This window comes from Ctenocephalides felis, unplaced genomic scaffold, assembly GCF_003426905.1.
Source record: "Ctenocephalides felis isolate EL2017-DRISC unplaced genomic scaffold, ASM342690v1 CF-g0.4_SCAFFOLD_00845, whole genome shotgun sequence".
Classification (NCBI taxonomy): Eukaryota; Metazoa; Arthropoda; class Insecta; order Siphonaptera; family Pulicidae; genus Ctenocephalides; species Ctenocephalides felis.
The window spans coordinates 4811452-4836071 of record NW_020536999.1 but is presented as its reverse complement, the minus strand read 5'-3'; the positions used below and the strand labels follow the sequence as shown (position 1 = coordinate 4836071).

General features: G+C 29.2%; 1 protein-coding gene across 1 annotated transcript in view; it reads right to left on the bottom strand.

Moving 5' to 3' along the window:
• LOC113370617 (fizzy-related protein homolog) overlaps positions 1-24343 on the bottom strand; it is a 30011-nt gene extending 5668 nt beyond the window's left edge. Inside the window, 9 exon segments of the mRNA XM_026611317.1 lie at positions 128-316; positions 2427-2543; positions 4460-4574; positions 7061-7111; positions 7113-7196; positions 7309-7352; positions 7355-7541; positions 21169-21398; positions 24283-24343. Of these exon segments, the coding sequence (XP_026467102.1) occupies positions 128-316; positions 2427-2543; positions 4460-4574; positions 7061-7111; positions 7113-7196; positions 7309-7352; positions 7355-7541; positions 21169-21398; positions 24283-24343 (1078 nt within the window).
• Positions 24344-24620: the final 277 nt, after the last annotated feature.

The following is a 24620-nucleotide window of genomic DNA, read 5'->3' as shown; positions in this document are numbered from 1 at the left end:
GCCTTGCCATAACATTGGTCTGTTGGGAGGCGGAATCGGCCCATTGATGTTATTGAGATAACATTATTAGTTAAATGCATTAATTTATTTTTCTGGGCTGAAATATGTATAAATTATTTATTATTACCTGTATCTACACACTGCATGGGTTGTCCAGTCAACGTGTTCCAAAATCTGATACACCTGTCAGCAGTTCCACCTCCGCTGGCCAAAAGTCCATGATGGTGAGGTGACCAGGCGATTGCCTTAACAGCAGCCACATGTTCTGCATAAGTTTGTACGGGACTCGAGGAGTTTATTGAATTTGCATTGCCACCTGGGTAATAGACAGATTGTAATAGAATCTTAGGTTAATAAAAGTAAATAAATTCTCTAGGTTATATTATTTTTTATTTATGTTATTTAAATTCAGAACCTAAATTTGGTATCGATCAAAGGGACATTTTGTCGAATAACATTTTCCCAATTATAATTTCCCAGAATTTATCGAAAAATAGATAGTAATATATAAAGGTCCGGGGTTAAAAAGCTCCACCACCGATGTGTCAAAAACCAGTAAAGTTAAGCATTATTCAACAACAATATTTGAAAGTAGAGGGAAAAAGATGTATAATCAGCTATAACCTTGATTCTTATGACTTTGCTATCGGGAGATAAATATTTAAAAAAAATGACTCTACCGACAAGCAAATTAAAATGTAGAGAAAAAAATATAAAAAGGACTCAAAACAACAATATAAAAAAGGACTCTACTGATGAGCAAATTAAATAAAAAATGCAAAATATATAAGAAGAACTCTACTGACGAGCAAATTAAATAGAAAAATAAAAAATACAAAAAAAGATTCTGCTGACGAGCAAAAGTAAAATAGATACAAAGGACTCTACTGACGAGCAAATTTAATAGAAAAATGAAAAAATATAAAAAGGACTCTACTGACGAGCAAAAAGTAAAATAAAAAAAACCCTACTGACGATCAAATTAAATTGTAGAGAGTAAAATATAAAAAAGGACTCTACTGACGAGCAAATTAAATTGCAGAGAGAAAAATATAAAAAGGACTCTACTGACGAGCAAATTAAATTGCAGAGAAAAAATACAAAAAAAGATTCTGCTGACGAACAAAAGTAAAAAAGATACAAAGAATTCTACTGACGAGCAAATTTAATAGAAAAATGAAAAATATAAAAAGGACTCTACTGACGAGCAAAAAGTAAAATAAAAAAAAACCTACTGACGAGCAAATTAAATTGTAGAGAGCAAAATATAAAAAAGACTCTACTGACGAGCAAATTGAATTGTAGAGAGAAAAATATAAAAAAGGACTCTACTGACGAGCAAATTAAATTGCAGAGAGAAAAATATAAAAAAGGACTCTACTGACGAGCACATTAATTTGCTGAGAAAAAAATATAAAAAAGTAATCTTTGAAAATCCACAATAAAAGTATTTTCCTCCGTTGGTAGTTTTTTAGCATTAGTTAAAAATGTAATTATTTTGTAAAATACCTTTGAAATTAAAATAAGACATTAAACCTGTTTGCCACCTGGCTGTTCCAAGTTACCCCGCCTATAGGGTAAAAAGCTCTAGATAACAAATTTTTGAAAGACATAAAAAAGCACATTTCTACAATGATGAAGTAGCTGACAGTTTTACTGAACGTAGTCAGATAATTGTTCGTTTGAAATTTGTTATTTGTTGTGATATAATTGGTTTCATTTTTATAATATAATTAATATTTGCTCAAAGTCAAATTGGACATTTGTGCCTCGTCCTGCTCTACATATATACATTTTATTAAATTTACTTTAATTCATGGAATGTTACTTGAAACTTTTCAAAAAGCAGGACAAAGAAGAAATACTTAATTCATTTTCTATCTCATCTCGCAGAAATTTGAAAATTTTGTATAAGCTCAGTAGTATTATTTACAATTATAGAAAAAATCCAGAATCCAAAAAGAATATGAAAAACTTGAAACGTAATCAATAAGTCGAAAGACCAAAAAAGACTTGGATTAGATTATACCATGTTTTCTATAGAAAGTGTATAAAACTTCCAGTTTGATTGTATTGACAAAATATAGGCAAACTAATGGGGTTTATTGTTTTTATAATACCTCATTGTATATAGCAATCAAACAGCGCATCCTTATACGCTTAGTATTAATATTTTTGATGCTCTAGAAATTATTTATAATATAGCTTACTTAGCAAAACAACGTTTGCCGGGTCAGCTAGTCTATCAAGTCTATCAAGATCCACTAGACGACCTGTGTGTACGAGTGTCGCCGACAGACTATCTGATAACTATCTTTTTGTGTAATTTTTTATTCGTAGCGAAATATTTAAAGTATTATTAGTAACACTAATATATATATTCACTTATCCCTTATCAACTTTCTTACTTGATGTCGTATGGTGACTCCAAACGTGTAATCTGTTATCATTTCCACCTGATGCCAAATATTGTCCATCTGGAGACCATTTTAGACCACATACTTCTTGTCTGTGACCTGCAAGTCTTCGTTCGGGCACCACACCTGAAAAATAATTAAAACTGATTGTAGAACTCGTATTATTACAGAAGAAACTTTATTTTGCCATGTAGTAAGGGTTAGCCATCCCTGAAAGTTATTTTTAATTTTTAAACCAACTTTATTTTTTTCAGAAAAACAAACATACCCTAAATTTCCACCCTCATTTTTATCCTGCTTCCAGTAAGTGATCTTTTTCAACTAATCAAAATTTTTTGAGCTTATCAGAACGCTCATATTTAAAACACAATTTGATTTAATCAAAAGTTGTCCACTCCTATTGATTTTAGATCAATTTCCTTTACTTATTTATTTATAATAATAAATGCAACCCCCAATTTTCACTCTCCTACCACACATATCTATTATATTAAGGGGGTATTCTAGTGTAGAGCAATGAATGTTTTTATTATCCATTTTTCTACTACATGTTTATTAATATTATTAAAATACAATACAAAAATTTTAAAAAGTTGAAAATTGAAGATACTGGCAGCTGATGAATTGGGGGTCTCAAAAAATTGGCACCCCAGTCTTGCCATGATTTCAGCCATCCTAGCCATCCGAAATAAGAGAAATAAAAAGATTATTAATCTATAATGGCGCAATCGCCCAAACTAGCGATAAGTAAAAAAAAAAATTTGCAACAAATTGGCGACTGTTTGAAAAAAGTGTCTTTTTTACTGTTTTTTTGAGTTTCTCGAATTTTTTAAATATAGTAAAAATTGGAATTTGGTAATGATGCTAGTTCGAGCTGTAGATAGGTCTATAAACAAGACTCTCTGAATATTTCAAGTGAATCGGTCGAGTAGAACACGAGAAATCGTGTCAACAGTACTGAAAAAGTCTGTTCTGAGAAAAACGCATTTTAAGTTTTGCGTGAAGTTTTTTGCTGTCGAAGTCATAAAACGATATGTTATACATATTTTATTTAATCTGACATTCCTGCTTCATGCATCGGACTTTCTTCTACTTCAAAAAAACTATTTCCTTTGAAGCGTTGGATGCTCGTATTTCAGATCGTTCAATCCGGGCATTGTCTCGTCTTATAGCAAATGAATGATTTTCTGGCTCAATTTGCATTACCATAAGGGTCATCATTTTTAAAAATCGGAAAGATATTCATTGAATATGCAAACAGCAATAAATGTTGCTATTTCAATTACCATTGGGAATGATTATGTTTCGGCGCGAAAATCCAAATCAACGAATTTAGTGATACATTATTGTTCTGAGTTTCTGAACCTATACATCGAATTAATAATTTATCTGACGATAAACTGTCTTAAATTGGCCTAATGACTTCCTAATGCCTTTTGTCCGATTAGACCCTGCCAAAGCAGTTTGGAGATCGGGTCAGTAAAATGTCTATATCTCCGAAAATAAATCGAATTTTCAAAAACCTTCTCGTACCCATGTGCTTAGATAGTTAAACTTTGAAAATATGAAACAAAAAAAATCGATTTCTTTGAATTTCTGCACTAGAATACCCCCTTAGCATATATTTATCGATTGGGATGTTTTACTCAATGATGCTTCTACCTAAATGAAAGAAAACTCTATTTCTGTTCAGATTTTCAATTATATGCATATTGACCGCTAGTAAAATATATAATGAATTGCCAAACGATATTAAGATGGCCAATAATGACGATAAATTTAAAAGAAAAATAAAGAAACACTATAAGGGAATTGAAGACAAAGAATACTGAAGAGTTATATAAAGATAGAGATATTTTAATTATAATAGATATTATATTTATGAAATGTACATATAGATTATGAAAACTGTTTTCATAATCTCTCATACCAGGCACTTCTGTCTGCCTAAGATATGAAAATAATGTATATATATAAATAAAAAAATAATAACACACAGTCTGATTAGGTACTTATTATTTATAATTTTTAATTAAACTCACTTGGTGTCCTCGTATCTCTTTGTAAAATCAGCCTATCACGACTGCCCGAAGACAAAAGATCACCATTCCATGCTAAGGCACCAACTCTCGCACTATGTCCATGCAATTTGTTAACCTGCAATATCAATAAATAATAATTAATAATAAATAAATGTCGAGTTAAAATATTTTATTGTTTTTGTATCTGTTTTTATCTTATCGCATTATTAGGCGTAGCCAAAATATTTCTGGCATGCATCAACAAGTCGAAATTTGATATTTTCATGTTTTTACGTTAGGACAGATAGTGATTAAAAAAATATTAACAAAAAATTTAATACGTATTTAAATTCCCGAGGGATAAGTTTGTTTTCGGGAAAAAATCCGATTTGCTAGATTTTTTATGTTGTCGAGGTTTCAAGTCATTCTGAATTGAATGATACCAAATTTGGAAAAAGTGTGGAAGCAGATTTTTGACCTATCAACGACGTTTTCTCAAAACCGTTTCTTTGCACTGAGCATAAAAGTGTAAAAAAATTCGTCCCGTTGTGGCCCACAATTTTGAATCGATAGTAAAAATTCGGAAAGTGTTTGAAAGATATTAGATGGAAATCGTGCTTGTTGCCACTAAACTGCTCCTCAGCGGCTATTTCAATTTGGATAAATCATTTTAGAGTGTGTCAACGCATTCTGGACTAAAAAATTTAGTAATCATGGAGAAACAACTTTCAAAAAAAACAACTCATTATTGCTTGACACATGAGATGAGAATTGTCAAAATGTCAACTCATTTAAAATTTGAACTTAGGAACCGATTCTGACGTAAAATAGACCAATGTTATGGCAAGGCTATGTTACCTAGAACTTCTCATGCAAACTGTACTAAATACTGATTAAATGTTGTCCACGTATTTGTGTCAGTATCTGAAACGCCCGACTGCGCAGCAACCACATAAACATTTGACAGTTTTTAGTACCATTTTGTATGAGAAGCACTGAGTGAATAAAATGATACAATAAAATGAACTTAAACTAGTAGTGTATGGCATCGTGCCTTAAGGCAAATTACTGGAACTTCCCGTACTAAAAATTATTTTTTTTAAAGAGTCTTTATAATTTTTCAAAAACTTTGATTTTTAAGAATTTTGAAATTTTTAAAGAAATTAGACTTGTAAAATTTTAAAATATTTTATTATATTTTGATTTTTTTCTTAATTTCTTTTTTTTAAGGCAATCGCGCTGCTTGAGCTGCGTTGAGATGAAATATCAAAGCGCGTAAGCGCCGCGTCGCAGTCTTACAGATAAACATTGTTACGGAATATAAACAAAATTTGTACTTATTAAAATCTCTATAAAATATCTGATAATACGATGTATTATATGTCTAATCTTCATTTTTGACCGTCAAATGGCAATTTTTTCACTTTTTTTATTGGATCTCCGAAACCGCTAGACCTGCCTTCCCAAAAATTTCATCAGTTTTTCATTTTGTTAATACAAGTAAAATGTTTTTTTTGAATTCTTGAAATTGGACGCTTCGGTCTTTCAAACACTGAAATCCAATTTTTGGCACATTTGGCCCGCATATCTCATTATCAATACGAATCGAATGTTTTTTGGATTATTCAAATCGGTTGATCCGTGTTCACGTAATCGTCGACGAAAATTTGTATCGGAACGCACACACACATCCGTGTTTTCTAATTATAAGGTATGTCAAAACGTTCAGAAATCTCTGAAACGTAAAGATATATAAAAAAATTTCATGTTCGATTTTTTTGCGATTACTATAACTAACCCTTCGAGAAGTTAAATATGTTAAATTATCGGTAAGAAAAATATAATTTAGAAATTATCATTCCCAAAAACGAACTAAATAATAAATTACATTTACTTTGAGAGTTGACAGTTCAAACAATATCAATTTATCTGAAATTTATACTTAAATGCTGATATTTGTTACATTCTAAGTAAGAAAAATGTAATGCCGACATTAGTATTGCAAAGAAGCGACTAAAGTAAGGTAGATCTGCCAGGCCGTCTCTTCGTATTTTTTTTTTTTAAATTGTATAACGGTAGATTTGTAGTTTGAAGTAACATACTAAAACATTATATACTTTGGAGGCGTCCATTAATCACGTGAAGTTTTTTGGAGGAGTGGGAGAGGGTTGGATAAAAAAAAATCACGAAATATCATGTGGGAAAGGGATCAGTATAGTAAGATATCATGTGTATTTATTTTTTTCCCTGAAATTTAAAAAAAATCCAAACATTTTCAAAAAAAAACGAAAATTTTACAATTTTTTCTCGTAACTAAAAATTTACGTGATGTTTGGTGGAGGAGGTGGGAGGGTTAATTTTGAATATCACCAAGAGGAGAAGAATGAAAAATGAAAAATCTCTGAAAAATCGATCACGTGGTTGACGCGCCGCCTTACGTTGAAATATAAAAATTCATAAAAGTTTAGAATTTTGCATCTCGCTTGAGCGATTATAACATCAGAGAAATGGATGAAAAGAAATACCTAAATTTAACAATTATTAAGTTGATTATGTATAAGTATCTGGAAGTTGCTTTAAGGCAACATGCCACTTACAAACTAATTTTATTTACTATCTCACCTGTTTGTTGGCCGCAACGTCCCAAACCGTTACGTAACCGTGATGTGTTCCCAACCGCCACCAAATTTCCTCTCTCATTCCACGACACAGATGTAACTGCATTGCCATCAGAGCTCAAGTCACATAAACGAGTCACCTAGTAAAAAAAAAATCACCATTTCATCCAAAATTCTTTATCTCAAAATTTATCTCATGGTTATAATTTATCTTATGGTTATCATTTATCTCATGGTTATCATTTATCTTACCTGGCTGGTGCAGGCGCTCCACAAATAAACGCAGCTGCCCAATCGACACTGAGGACGTTAAGGGCTGACCAGTCAACCAGATTCAGATAGAAATCGTCCTGTAATTCTGGTGCGTCCAGGACTTTGAAAGGGATCTTCGAGATCTTTCTGGTCGCCTTGCAGGGCGATCGGAGCAGGCGTTGCGATTTGGCACTGACCGGCGATAGGGAATAGGGTGCTGCTCCTGGTACATCCTGGGGAAAAGAAAAATTGTTAGAACTTCCTGTTTCATGAGAAAATAATTGGGTCCTAAATTACTAAAATTTGTGATAAAAATGTAAATAAGAAAAAAATTAAATACAGTAGAACTCCAATTATCCGAATTAATGGGGACCGGGACCCATTCGGAGTTTTTTTTAAAAAATTGCCATTGGAGAGAAAAAAAGTTACGTTTTGATATTGCACTATTTTTTTATTGAATTAAATGAAAGAAACATGACATTTTCACATGTTTTAAATATAAATAAAATGCACTTATGTACAAGTTTAGAAATAAAAATCATTGTTTTTTAAACATCTCCGTCAATGTAAGCTGTTTTAACTGTAACTTAGACTTTTTTTGGACAATTTTTTTTCTGAAAGTGATTCGTATAATCGGCGATTCGGATAGTCGGAGTTCGGATAATTGGAGTTCTACTGTATTTAGATTTCTATAGGTTCCGTACCAAGATTTATGATGTTTCCGTTAGACTGTGACGCGGCGCTTATTCGCTTGCGAAAATTTTAATTTTCGGTACGGGAAGTTCCAGCAATTTGCGATGGTTAAATTTGAATTTATATAATTTTAAATAAGTTTAGCCACAATATTTCAAATCAATTATTAAGTAGCGGTTCATGGCATCGTGCCTTAAGAAAAATTGCTGGAACTTTTCCGTACCATAATAAAATATTCAAAAAATAAAATTTAGGTAAAAATTTTTTTTTTATTTTTTTTCCAAAAGCAATCGTTTCGTCAACACAAACAGAAAGTTTTTTGAATCATTCAAATCGAAAGCTTAGATCTCTCAAAAACTGCCATTTTTGCACAATTAGCTCGGTATCTCCAAAACGGCTGGACGTGCCTTTGCCAAAAACTGATCATCAGATCTCCCCATCATTTTAAATTGAGTGTTTCTTGAATCATTCAAATCGGATACTCCGTTCTCTCAAACACTCGATTTTAATTTTCTACACTCTTTGCTCCCTATCTCCGAAACGGCTGGACCTGCCTTTGCCAAAAACTAATCAGCACATCTCCCCATCAACAGGAATCGAATGTTTTTTAAACCATTCAAATCGGTTGATCCATGCGCCTGAAAACGTGGACGAAAAATTGTATCCATACATACACTCACACAAACACACATCTATTTTTTCTGAGGTATGCCAAAATGTTCAAAAACCTTCAAAACTTGAAGAAATGCAAAAAATTTAAATTTCGATTTTTGGATGATTACAATGACTTACCCTATTGAAAGTTAAAAAAAATTGTTTGAAGATTTTATGAGTATGTAAAATTTTATTTAGAAATGTGTGAAATTTTTGAAAACAGTGCAGAAAATTTTGATACATGTCCCTTTTAATTTGTATAACTTCAACTAAATTTAGCAAAAAATTTAGAGTTTAAATGATATTAAAATATCAAAAATACCATCGAGCCTAATACAAAGAATGTCGTTAAGAATTCTTATGGTAATTTTGGAACGTTTAACCCAAAGGGCACGAGCCCTTGTTTCCGTTCTCCTAAAAATTTGCATAAAAATGCATATTCATATATATATATATTATATATATATATATATATATATATATACATAACGGTTTACCTCGTCTACAACTACTCTAGTTCAGTTGTTGAATTAATATAATTTCGACTCATTGTGTTTTTAATTGGGTTAGGCTGAAACGTATCAATTATCATAATTTAATAATAAATTTTATTCCTACTATTCAGTTAGTTTCAACAATACATTGTGTATTGTTTTGAAATCTAAAGCCGTATTCACACGAAAAATATTTAAAACCGTAATTTATGTTTGTCAATAGGAAAGTTCATTTTGATTGATAAATGTATGAAAATATAGTAATATTTTTTTGCACGCAATCTTTTTTTAAAAAATATTATCTGATAATTATTTGGTTAAATTTTAAAGAACTTTTATAATTAAACCACTTCTCATAGGCCTATAATATTTTAAGGTGTTCGGTTTGATTATAAACTCTATCAACATGCGAAGTTTTATGAAAATACCTGAAAAGTAAACCTGAGGGTAAATTTGTCGGTGAGGAATCAAAAGTGTGTTTAGTAAAAGTACAGAAAGGAGATATTTAGTTCAAAAATTTTAAAAGTAGAATATATATACTTATAAATTTTCTCGAATAAAATTTGTCGACGAAATATTGTTTATTCACAAATTATGCAAACACAAGTGTTATCATATGTCTGAACGACGATAATATGTCATGTTAAAACAAACACTAGTTTAGTAATAACATTTGTATACATTGTTGTTAGATATATATATATATATATATATATATATATAATATATATATATATATATACTGGATGACCCGACAGACAGTCTACAATTCAAAAACTCCTATACTTTTTAATATCCTATTTGATGTCCTGCCTTTGTGATTCATTTTTGGTCTTTTAGCATAAGCAGTATAAGAAATTCAGAAAAAATATATATAATATCAGCCTAAAAAAAACAATATCACACTTGATTTTACCACACAACATAATTGCTTCAATAATTTAGTCTACAATTTTCATAATCTCGTTCGATATATTAGTTGCTTTTTTGGCTATTATAATTTATAAAGTGCATTTTTGTTACTAATAATTTAATAAACATTATTGTTTATGTTCAAATTTTAGGTGAATTAATTCGTAAAATCTAGTTCATATGTTCACTATTCAATCTAAGATCAACTTGCTAAATATTCCATATCCAATGCCAAATAAATGAATTTTTGACACGTGACAAAAACAAAATTCTTAATTTTTTTAATAAGTACAAATATTTTTTGTATTGTTAAATAATTTAGTAAAGTAAAACAAAATGCGACATTCATAAGTTTAAAAAAATGATGTATATGCAATTTTGAACTTGCTGCGTAATTTATTAAACTAAATTATATCTTATATTAACTAAATTTCTGGCACATCTCAGCTGCATTTCGGTAATAACAATAAAGATATTACATTTTTCTTGTACATTATATTCTAATATTATCTAGGCTCGTAATTTCAGCTAAATTCAAATTCCAAGTAAAATGAAATTTCTGGCAGGTGACTGTTTTGTCAAAATATTTTGTCAAATAATGATATGTTGTTTTTTGAAATTTTTACCATTTATTTCTACAATATTACTATATTTTTATAATCATCCTTAAAATTTCCCTTAACAAACTCCAAAAAGATTTACCTAAATCCGAATAAATGTTTAATTCGTATTCTTTCATACACCTGTACAGAAGAATTTTATATATAAGATATATAATTAATATTTGAAAATTAAAGTCGTTTTCAAATATTGATTCTATTTACAAAGTCTTTTGAGAAAAAATGAGTGATATCAGTGGTGATGGGACGTATCTAGTTCCGAAACGTTGTTATTTGATAACGTAAAAAAATATTTTCAATTCAGTAAATAAAATTGTCAATCTAAAATATTTATTCAACACTAAAACGGCTGCACCAATTTCAAAAATTTTAAGAGCATTTGATAGTAAGAACTCGCGTAGATTTGTGAGATCGGTCGAGCTGTTTTTTTAGAATTAACAGAACAGTTAAAAACTTTTTGTGCACGTTAGAATAAATTTTTGATGAACATTAATTTTTTTTTTATTTGCATTATATTTTAAGTTGCAATTTGTTACTATTTGTTCCAATTGCCCTACAGTAAATTTTTCATTTTGAATAAAAAATATAAATTTTCTCGTTTCGAAACATTAAATGACCAAAAGCGTCGTAGCATTTGTAATAAATTATATTTGTAATATATGTATATATATATATATATATATGTATGTATAATAAATGTAATAGTTTAAATATTTAGATCAACCTTGTAATGCAAAATGCAATTGTGGCATCTAATGCATTCGTCTAACAGTTTTCTTAAATGCATTTGCATAGAAATAACTTATACAAAACCGCATTCGGACTTTCAAATACCTCACACATATACACACACATACATACATACATACATACATACACACACTTGTATATATATACATACATATATATATATATATATATATATATATATATATATATTATTATAAAAAAAATCTGCATTGTGAATCAGAATTGCATATCAGGCCCATGAAATAAAATCTCTATAAAATGTCTTAAATTATTTAAACAAAAGCTTTTAATATTAATAGTATAATATTTTTATATCCAGAATTTTATGTAATTTGAAATATGTTTCAAAAATATATATGCAATTAGTAAAATTTTAATTATTTAAGTCATTACAAGTCTTGGCTAGACTTTCTCGGACGTCAGCTTAATGAGGCACTAATTTGTTAGGACATATTTGTATATATATATATATATATATATATATATATAAATTCATTTTTGTGTTAAAATATTTCTTACCGAGATATTTCAAATGTATTTATGTCAAAGTATCAAGATGATAAGGCAATCGCCTTACTTTTTATCATTGTAGAAATGGATTTTTGTTTTTTACTTATGAGGACTGATAACACTGATAAAGAATAAGATACACCTATATATATATACATATATATATATATATATATATATATACTAGATGACCCAGACAGAACAGATGTTGGTTTGCCATGAAAAATATCTCTAATATAAAATGTTGGGTATAAAAATAACTAACTAAGAGGGCAGCTAACAAAAAACATAAAATTTATTAAACAAAATGATAATATTATAGAAGTAATTGTAACAAAATAATTAATTGTAAGGCTTATTAAATTTTTAAAAAAATACTTGCAACAAACAAACTATTTATATTTAAAAATAATTAATATTAACTAAATATAAATAAGTTTATAGTAAATAAATTAAATAATAAATAAGTAATAGTTAATTAAGTTATATTTAATTTGCAAAATATTGACTTGAGCCTTATTATAATATTATTATACCGACGGCTTGTAAAATAAATAAATAAATAAATATTATAAAATAGATATTTGTGGAAGGAGAGCGAATATTCAGAGTTGTTTGCATTATAAACCAAAATCGGCATGGACAACCCTTGATAAAAATAAATAGTATTTTAAAGTAGAAAAAGCTGTATGTATCTTCAAATTCCACATTAAAAAAATTATAATAAAGGAAATTGTCCTCAAAATTAAAAAAAAAGGTTTGGACAACCCCTAATAAAAATAAATAGTATTTTGAAGTAGAAAGAGCTGTATGTATCTTTAAATTCCACATTGAAAAATTGCAATAAAGAAAACTGTCCTCAAAATTTAAAAAAATCTTAAGTTTGGACAACCCTTATTGAAAATAAATTGTATTTTAAAGAAAGATCTAAAATTAGTTCAAAAACATTCAATTATGAACATCGCATAAAAAATGATTGAATTACTAAAATGACTATAAAAAAATAGGAGTTGGTGATGAAAAAGTAAAATTTTGGTGTGATATGTATTTTTTAAAGCCACATAAAAAATATAAAACAAAAAATTAGTCCAAAACTTAAAAAAATATTTAAGGGTGAACAACCTTAGATGTTTAATAGTTTTCATTATTTTTTACAGATTCGTATTACTTCATAGACTTATTTGTAATTATTTTTATTATTTCTTTCTCCATTACCATTATGAAATGCGGAAGTAAAATATATCGGAAATCCTCTCATAGGTGGAATTCTCATACAAAAGATAAAACTGTAAAATAGGAATGTTTATAAAAATGCGATAAAAGAATGAATGTGAATTATTTCAAATAACAGCTAGCAGATATAAAAATAATCTCAGAATTGCATAAATTTTTCTAATAATTATAAAATATTTCAACGGTCCAGTTAAATTGCAATTATAGCGTTTTATAGCTTCCTCATAATTTATATATCGTAGTTTATTGCAAGTCGTTATGAAACGAACGGTGCTGATGCTTTTTTAATTATTCTAAGATTTTTTTACAGTTTGCATTTTAATTGCATAACTGAGAAACATTGCAAAATTTTATTGTTTATAATTAATTTCACGAAAAATGGATTTCAAGTATTTTATAGGTACTAAATATTTCTAAAGAGATTTGATATACAGGCAGATTTAATGTAGAAATTTTTAACTTCCTGTAGAATAATCGCAAAAATATCGAAACTGGAAATTTTTATATATCTTCACGTTTCAAAGATTTCTGAACATTTTGGCATACCATAGAACAAAATGGATGTATGTGTATGTGTGCGGATACAAATTATCCTCGACGATTTGGAGAACACGGATTAACCGATTTGAAAAATTAAAAAAACATTCGATTCCTACTGATAGGGAGGCGTGCTGATTAATTTTTGACAAAGGCAGGTCTTGCCGTTTCAAAGATACGGAGAAGTAATTGATTTTTTGAGAGCGTTCGATTTATACGATTCATAAAGCCTTTTATTTGTATTGACGAAATGAAGAAGTAATAAATTTTTTGGGAAGGCAGGTCTAGCGGTTTCGAAGATCCAATAAAAAAAGTAAAAAAATCGTCATTTGGCGGACAAAAATGATCATTAGACATATGCACATCAAATTATCACATATTTTAATGTTAATAACAAATTTTGTTCACTTATCCCGTATGAATGTTTATCTGTAATACTACGATGCGGCGCCCACGCGCTTCTATAAAAAAAGTTCAAAATTTCCAAAATATTTCAAAGTATAAAAAAATCAAATTTTTCAAAAAGGTCAATTTTTTTAAAAAATCTCAAAAATCGATTTTTTTCAGATTTCTAAAAAAAATTGAATCTTTTTTTTTTAATTATAATTTTTGGTACAAAAATTCCAGCAATTTGCCTTAAGTAACGATACAATGCACCACTAGTTTATAATTAGATAGATATGTTTCTGTCTCTTTCTAACAGATATTTGATTGGCTGCGAGTTGTGTGAAGTTGTTTTCATATTCACACATTGTAAATGAAGTGCGCTACACTTCAAAAATAAATTCATAGTTTTTATTATTATTAAGCGACTTTATGATTTTTTTATTTCAAATTCAATATTCAGTAATAGTAATAGTTAATAAATCCATTTGACAATAATATTAAAGCATCTATGCAACATATTATTAAAAGAGAAATCCAGGCCAAGGTTTATTGTTGTTGTTTGTGATAATATATATATATATATATATATATATATATATATATATATATACATGTGCATACATTATATTATTATTTCCAACCTTGGGAGGCCTTGAATTTTCCATTTTCATTGTTGTAACAATTAGAGTGTTCAAATGGCCTTCGTTTGTATTGAACGATATACGTCAAACTTTTATTATTCAGAAGCTGTATATTTATCCGTCACTTTTGTCGATATATAATATAAATATTTTACGGAGTCACCAATTTCGTGAATTTTGTGTGTAAATTAATTTACTAAATTGGTGACCCCTAACGTGAAATAAAGACGATATCGAAAACAGGACTATGCAGAAATTTTGTAAATGTAATCAACTAGAAAATTGCAATAAACGCTGGTAAAGTCCAAAAATTATGGCAAATACTTCCTAAGCCCTGACTACCATACGAAAGATGACGCTAAAAATTCAACTCTTCTACCGCCTACAAATAATTTTTTCGTGATCACTGAAAGGGGGAGTGTTGTAGCAACACAAGTTGGCGTTGGTGAAAGCAATAGAGTCACGACCTTTATTTTTTTTTAACTAATGCAGTCCTGTTTTGCCTTACTCTACTAAATTATTTAACAAACAAAAAATAAATTTAATCATTCAAAAAAATTATTTAGAATTTTATGTCATGTGTCAGTTGATCATAGATTGAATAGTGCACATATGAACAGGATTTGACAAATTAATTCACTTAAAATATGACCTTAAGTGAAAATGTATAATAAGTTATTAGTAAGAAAAATGTAATTAAGATATTATAAATACTTAAAACAGCAGTTTCCAAAACGTATATCTTATAATAAGACCATAAATCACAAATCACAAAGGCCGGACATCAAATAGGATATTAAAAAGTATAGGATAGGATATTAAATAAAAATGGAAATTTTTGAATTGCAGATGTGGGTACAGGACAACGTCTATCGGGTCATCTATATATATATATATATATATATATATATATATATATGAATGCAATCTCGTAAGAATTGGAAATGTATGTAAATCGGGTGTGAATAGAAAAACAGTTAAACGGTTTCTACAATTTGTTCAAATTATTCATGTGCATACATTACATGCCACTTTTCATGGACAATGCTTGTTCTTGAACAAATATATATATATATATATATATATATATATATATATACAAATTACAGACTCGGAAAGTTTCTTACAAGGAGTGCAGCAATATACTCATATTAAAATAACTAATATTCGTTGCACTCATAAGACAAAATTTGTGCTCATTATATTTATATATATATATATATATATATATATATAAATTTATAATTTAATTCTATTTGCACAAATGTCGGCACAGTAGCCGCCATATGGCCAAAAGTTTGTCTTTCGAATAAAAAGCGATCTCATTCTAAAGACGCTTCTGGTTTTTTGGTCAGAATAAAAATGCATGCTAATGATTTCGGTAAACTTTGTCGAGAAATGTAAAAAAAAGATTTTAACTTTTTTTTTTGGAAAAGTTCAAAAAAATTAACACCTCTTCTTTAGATGCATGCAGCAGGATATAAAATTTAAACTTGATATTTAAAAATTCACAAAGATAAATATAAATTAGCAGAAAGAGAAGTTACATTTAAAATCTTAAAGAATTTAGAATTAAAAATAATTAGACATACGTCAATGAACAGCATAAATTAAAATCTTGACCTAAAGCAAAAAATTGTATTAACAATAGAAATGCAGCAGAAAAATATTGAAATTGTATTCCTGAAGAACTAGAAATTGAAATAATAATAAAAAAGGAGAAGGCAAAAAATGAAAACTTTTTAAAATTTGAAATTCTGAAGAAGTAAGGTACCAAGTTTTTCGTGTATTATAGTCTCTCATCCCTTGATCAATATCATTTTCTGTATGATTTAATTTTTATTTTCCCGAAGAAGAAGTTTATGTTTTCATAAAAAAATCCGATACACTAATTTTATGTTTTTTTGACGTTTCAAGCCATTCTGAATCGAATGAGACCAACATTTGGAAAAAGTATGTGTGTGTGTGTATGTAAACAGATTTTTTGCCGTAAATCCACGTTTTTTCGAAACCGACTGGACCGATTTCAAAAATTTAAAATCCATTCAATGTATCTCGATGAAGACTATCGTTTGTCAGTTTTGTGCGACGATCGGTCGAGCCGTTTCTTTGTAATTTGGAATAAAGTGTTAAACTTTTCGTCCACGTTTAAGCTCATACTACCAAATCGATTTTAAAAAATCGAAAACTGTTCGAAAGATATTAGTTGGAAATGATTAATTTTAGGTGAAAATCTGCCGAGCCGTTTTCTTGTAATTAACTGTTGAGAAAAAAATGTAAGCCAATTTTTATGGAATTTTTGTAGGCGATGTATATCATGGTCTTATAGAACATACTGAAATATTACGGCCTTGCGACAAGTAGTTTAATTTTTAAAATTCATCAAAGTTTGAGAAAATTAGTCGTTTTTTTGACGTTTGTTAAAATTAAAATTAGACGATTCACTTGGTATAACGATAGAGTACTTGGTCTTAATGAACATACTAAACCATTAAAGTCCTACGGAAACTGGTTCAATTATAAAAATTATTGATTTTTTTAAATTTGCTTTCAGAAAATACTCCGAGTTAACGTCTTCGTTCGCTTTCAATTGTGTGTAATAAATTCACTCGGAATAATTTTAATCGCTCATAAATTCATTCATTTTTTATTGATTAAGTCGAATATTTACACATATCGGGAAGTTCATGTAACTTGCCTCAAGCCAAAATACTAATACCAACTAGTCATTTTTGAAAACACAATCATTATCTTCCAATCTCTAGATTCAATTGGCTTGACCAATCATTCTAAATATTAATAGAAGTCTTCAGTGTTCGAATAATTCCTGCACTTTTCATGGTCATCGTCCAAGAATCCGGAACAGTGTTGGAAAGAATATAAAATAACAGTCCATTTATGATTGGAAGATAATAAATAATAAACGTACCTACGTGATAATGAGAAAAGTCAACGAATGGGCGAATGGATGGTAAAAGTTGATTCAGACAATACTTCTTCATAGTGCATTAGTACATGCAGGTACCGTTATCAGAAATATATATATATATATATATATATATATATATATATATATATATATATATATTTTATATAAAAATGGAGCTCTCTATCAAATGATTCGGTAAAATTTGAAAACGGCTAAACCGATTTGGCCGGTCTTAGTCGTGAAAAATTCGTTCCAATCAGTAGGTTGTCGGAAAGGTGAGAAATTATTTCAAAATCGCGTAGGAACTGTACGTTTTTAATTTAAACATTTTTGTAGAAGAGTAATATGAATAAAACAATGGACGGTGGCTAATACGTCAAATGTCCAAGGTTTTTAACAGATGATATTCAATTACGTTTAATAGGATGTTTTAGGTGAATATTATTTAATTATGATTAAATTGTAGTAAGTAGTTTTGTTTGTAGTTTTATTTATATACAAAAACGTTAGTAAACGGGCCGCAAGTGTTACTAGAGACTCAAAATATCAACTTTTTTGAAATGTTAATATGAAAATGCACTTTTTGGCATATTTTTCTCAAACACGGTGCTCTGAAAGATCTCATTTGTATAATTATATACTCATTGGTATTTATAAAACATTTTCTAGGTTATATTATTTTTTATTTATGTTATTTGAATTCAGAACCTAAATTTGGTATCGATCAAATGGACATTTTATCGAAAAACATTTTCCCAGTTAAAATTTCCCAGAATTTATCGAAGAATAGATAGTAATATATGAAGGTCCGGGGTTAAAAAGGTCCGATGTGTCAAAAACCAGTAAAGTTAAGCATTGTTTAACAAAGATATTTAAAAGTAGAGGCAAAAAGATGTATAACCAGGTATAACCTTGATTATAGCTGGTTATTATTAATCCATAATAAAAGTATTTTCTTCCGTTGGTAGTTTTTTAGCATTAGTTAAAAATGTAATTATTTTATAAAATACCTTTAAAATTAAAATAAGACATAAAACCCGTTTGCCACCTGGCCATTCCAAGTTACTCTGTCTATGGGGTAAAAAGGTCTATAGATAACAAATTTTTGAAAGACAGCAAAAAAGCACATTTTTATAATGATGAAGTAGCTGGCAGTTTTACTGAATGTAGTCAGATAATTGTTCGTTTGAAATGTGCTATTTATTGTGTTATAATTGGTTGAATTTTTATAATATAATTAATATTTGCTCAAAGTCAAATTGAGCCTTTGTGCCTCGCCCTGCTCTACATATATACTTTTTATGGAATATACTTTAATTCATCGAATGTTACTTGAAACTTTTCAAAAAGCATGTCAAAACAGAAATACTTAATTCACTTTCAATCTCTCCTTGCAGAAATTTGAAAATTTTGTATAAGCTCAGTAGTATTATTTACATTTATATTCAAAATGCAGAATCCAAAAAAAATCTGATAAGCTTGAAACGTAATCAATAAGTCGAAAGACCAAAAAAGACTTGGATTGAATGAATTATACCATGTTTTCTATAGAAAGTGTATACAACTTCCAGTTTGATTGTATTGACAGAATATAGACAAACTAATGGGATTTATTGTTTTTATAATACCTCATTGTATATAGCATTCACACAACACATCCTTATACACTTAAAGTATTAATATTTTTGATTCTGTAGAGATTGTTTAGAATATACCTTACTTAGCAAAACAACGTTTGCCGGGTCAGCTAGTATATATATATATATATATATATATATATATATATACCTATATTCTAGTACAGTAGAACCTCGATTAACCGGACCTCGGTTATACGGATTCGCAATTATCCGGACATAATCGCGTCGGAACTTGCATATTCTGATGTGCATATATACATTAATACATTCTCTGTTTTGACGTGCATATATACATTTTTAAAGGGTGGTGTTATCCCTTAAAGATAAAATAAATATTATATAATCATTAAAAAAGGCGAAATCGGCTGTAAGTTAGCTGATAGGTATGGTGTAGGTACAGTAAGTACATCAACTATAAGCGATACTATTAAAAGAATGCCGCTTCAATTTTGTCGTACACTTGCAAGTTAGATAGTGAAGAGGGAAGTGAAAATAGGAAAATGGTCAAGAGACCGAAAAATGAACTCTTAGAAGAAGCTCTATATTGTTGGTCTTTACAAAAACGATCAACAAATTATTTGTAAGCAGCTTTTCTTCTTCATTGATACTTTACATACCACCTGAATATTTTACCTCATGATTAATAGAATATGTATAATGAAATCTAATAGTAAGTGTTAATTTTCTAATAAACATCGATTTTTGTTGATATCTATGTATGCATTTGTTATTTTTGATATAGTCCAGTCATTTGGTGCAAAAAAAGGCTGTTGCCGGTACAGTACTCCGGGAATTCTGAAAATTGGCAATCTCATAGATTTCGAGGTGCTCTTTACGAAAATCAACTTTGCCACCTCAAATTTGAACGGCAAGTGGCCGCCATATTGGAAAAATGGCGTCAAACAACAGCTTTTTTAAAATATCTCCTTTCTGGCTGATTCTGCGATAAAAGTATCTATGTACGAATTAAACTAGATAAAATTTCCTACAATTCCTTAGAAAACCGTTTTTTTTGTAAAATTGATAGTTTGAGAGTACGGCCGCCTCAAAGTCTTTGCTGCTCTCGCCGTAGTATCAAATCTCTCCATATATGACAGCACTTCGAACTTGAACACATTCTCTCTAATACTTAATATTTTCAATGTTAAATTAAGCGAATAAGATCTAGAAATAAAATAATTCAAATATTTTTCGTTTTTTTTGCTAATTTTTTAACACTTCAATGGCAAAGTAGCTATAGGTATACTTATAGCTTAAGTAGCACCTTATAGCTTCAAGTAGCTTGAAGCGTTAAAAAATCACCAAAAAAACAGAAAATATTTGAATTATTTTATTTCAAGATCTTATTCGCTTAATTTAACGTTGAAAATATTTATTTATTAGAAGGAATGTGGTCAAGTTCAAAGTGCTGTCATGTATGGACAGATTTGATACTACGGCGAGAGCAGCAAAGACTTTGAGGCGGCCGTACTCTCAAACTATCAATTTTACAGAAAAACGGTTTTCCAAAAAATTGTAGAAAATTTTCTCTAGTTTAATTCGTACTTAGATACTTTTATCGTGGAATAAGCCAGAAAGGAGATATTTTAAAAAAGCTGTTTTTTGACGCCATTTTTTTAATATGGCGGCAACTTGCCGTTCAAATTTGAGGTGGCAAAGTTGATTTTCGTAAAGAGCACCTCAAAATCTATAAGATTACCAATTTTCAGAATTCTCGGAGTACTGTACCGGCAAACGACCAAATGACTGGACTAATAAACAAAACATTATTCTTCATAATTTGGATTATCCGGATGCCTATCGACAACAATTAGTCCGGATAAACGAGGTTCTACTGTATATATCTATCCATTATCCTACCTGTTTCTGTGGCGACCGATACCGGAACAGCGGCGGCCCGCAGGGCGCTCCTCCTATGCCGTTGGCTACTCCTGCTCCGTTCGCTGCTCCGATATTGTTGGCGTTGCTCTGCGCCGCCGACGACGACGTCCTGTCGTCGCAGCCGTCGTACGACATTCGGACGTCGTCGATGTCGGCGTCTAAGAGTTCGTTGCGCAGCAGGCAGCCGTAGGCCAGGCCGTCTCTGCTTCCTGGTAATAGAAAAATAATAATTGAGAAATTAATAAAAATGATCTTAAAAAAGAGTGCGCGTAAGGTTCACACGCGATTGAAGTAAAACTTATTTGCTACTGTACAAGATGGCATCTAAGTGAAAATAAATACATCATATAACAATTTTGAATAATGTTTATTAGTAATTTGGTAATACTCGTGATGCACACATTTATTAGTGTCGTCAATTATACACATTTATATAATGATAAATTATAAATTATATATTTATAATGGCATTGAAAATATATATAATATTTAAAAACAATAATGTAATTAAAGTCATACTTCAAATATGACATGATCGGTTTGTCATTGTAATTAGCATTTAGGACTTGAACATTCATTAGAGAAATGAAGTAATTGCTGATTAATAAATTCTTTAATATTTGTTCACACAGTGGATTATGTTAAACAACGCCTAAGCAAATATTGTTTTCGCAACTTCACTCATCATATAATAATTGTGTTTGAAGAACTTCATGTAATTAAAATTAACACACATTCATTGACTGCTTGTATTTTTTTACTTTTTCGCTGACGATATAATCTCATTCTTTGAACATCTGTAGTATCTGTCTTGCCTATAAAAGTATTTTCCATTTCAATAACTTCAACTACAAAAACTACGAATAATATAGAAATTATTTCTAATCAATAAACTTACGTTTAGTACACGGCACAAATGTTTAATTTGTTTTATTATTTTCAAGGAACAGGGTAAAATATTCTTCTGATTCAGGCATTTTTTATTAAATCACCATTTGTACTACGATGTAACTTTAAAATGCTTATTTATCTATGCCGATTTCCTTGTTGATATCGGTTCGCATACAACGACAGATCTCTATTTACATACACGACGACTAATCACAATCGACCCGTATAGAAATGATATCATCGAAAGCGAATGACGAATCATTAGCACTCGACTATTATCTTATCTACCGTAACGCACTTCCGTTGCATTTGTACGGATTTACACCCTAGTCGCGCCTAAAGAAATTTTACTTCAAAATATAATGGACAATAACAAAAATAGACATATAGTGTGAAATCAAATAAAACCCGTATATAAAACTTTGGATGCTATTTATTATATATAAAAAATCTTATTTTTTATAAGTTATATGCGGGTGAAGAACACTAAAGAATTATATTGTCAAACCATTAACCGCATTTATTTTTCAAATGGATAATAAAAGATTGCTGAAACCTCAAAAAGTTTATAAATGATTGTATTTTATTGAAATTTGATAGAATAATCACATTTGCCACCATAAAATACATTTATGTGTATGAAAATAAAAATTGATAACATTTTATAAAAATATCTATATTTTAGTTGCCTGGAATAAAATTACCTAACTCAAAAATATTGTTAAAAGCTTCAAATTTGAAAAAAGCATTAGTAGTGTATGGCATTGTTCCCTAAGTCAAATTGCTGAAACTTCGAGGAATAAAAATAATCAATAATTGTTTTAAATAATTTCAAATAGATTATTTATTAAAAATACATACTGTAAATTTATAAGTGCTTACTATAGGGCAACCAACGTATTCCACAAACAACTTATGTGAATGCTCACAACAATATTGTTTTTTTTTTTTTTTTAATTTGATTTTTTTGATAAATTTGATTTTTTTGATAATTTAGAAATTTTTTGATAATTAAGAAATTTTTTCAAAATTTTAAAATTTTTTTCGAAGTTTAAATTTTTTTGGAATTAAAAAAAACTTTTTTTAATATTTTGAGAATTTAGAAATTTTTGAAAATATTCCATTTTTAAAATTTTCGAAATATTGTCAAATTTTTGTAAGAAATCAATTTTTTAGAATTAAGTTTTTTTTTGAAAATGATGAAAAACTTCGAAAATTTGAATTTTTTGAAACTTTGAATTTTTTTTGAAAATTTTGATTTTTTTTAATTTTCAAATTTACTTAATTTTCTGTAAATGCAATTTTTGCATACCATCAACTCAAGCAAAATGTTTTTGGAATTAATCTAATCGAATGATCCGTTCTCTCATAAACTGCACAACCGTTTTTACACCCTTTGCGCTCCATACCTCCGAAATGGCAAAATTGCCTTTCGGATTCGGAAATTGCGATCGTGTACGAACTGAATGATTTTTCAAAAACAAATCGGTTATTCCATACTATCGAGGACATTTGTTTGAACCATATGAATGAACTTCAAAATCAAAAATCTTTGTACGGAACCCAAAAAAATTTACACAAAATGTGTACACAATATTAAAATCTCTATAAAATATATGATAATTTGATGTACATATATCCATACATATATCATGAACATTTTTGACCGCCAAATGGCAATTTTTTAACTTATTTTTATTGAGAGTCCATAACCGCTGGACCTGCCTTCCCAAAAAAAACACACACACACACACACACACACATCCATCCATTTTTTCTAAGGCATATACAAATTTTCATTTTCGATTTTTTTGCGATTACTATAACTTGCCCTATGAGAAGTTAAAAAATGTCTAAATGACGGTCGTGCAGACAAAATGCCATAACAACTGAAAATGACAAAATGTCATAATATATAGTAACAATAAAAATAAAAAGTGCCAATGTCAATAATTAGAAATCAAAAGTAAAACTTGCGAATTAAAATCAATGAGAAATCATTCCCCTTGAGAGGCCAATAAACTGCTGACGTTCTTTTACGAGATATGAAGAATAGGATTGAATATTTCTTTATCTTAATCAGGCTCTCAGTGACTGATCGCCCTGCCTGGTCTGCCTGACCACTAAGCATAAAAATTAATATAATAAAGAACAGAACAATATTGTACCCAATTATCTGTACCATCACTATTTATATATCACCGGCACGCGACCATCGCAAAGGACTTTGCCCTTTGGGAGGAATAGATAGGGATAGAGTCATGGAAAAAAGGTGGATAATTCGTATTAAAATATTATAGTATTCCTAATTAAAAATGTGTTCATTTTTGAGACTTTAGGGCATACTCGATTCTTTTACTTAGAGTCTTTTTCTAGGTTTTTTTTCTAATTTTTACTCCTTAGAAGACTAATAATGCAACGGTCAATGGTTTCGGTCGCGTGCTCTATGCGGACGAATAGCTCCGCTTTTTTTCTAGATAGGATTTTATAGGATACAGAAGTTGAAAACCTGAAGACCCACAATAAATTAAATTCCTTGT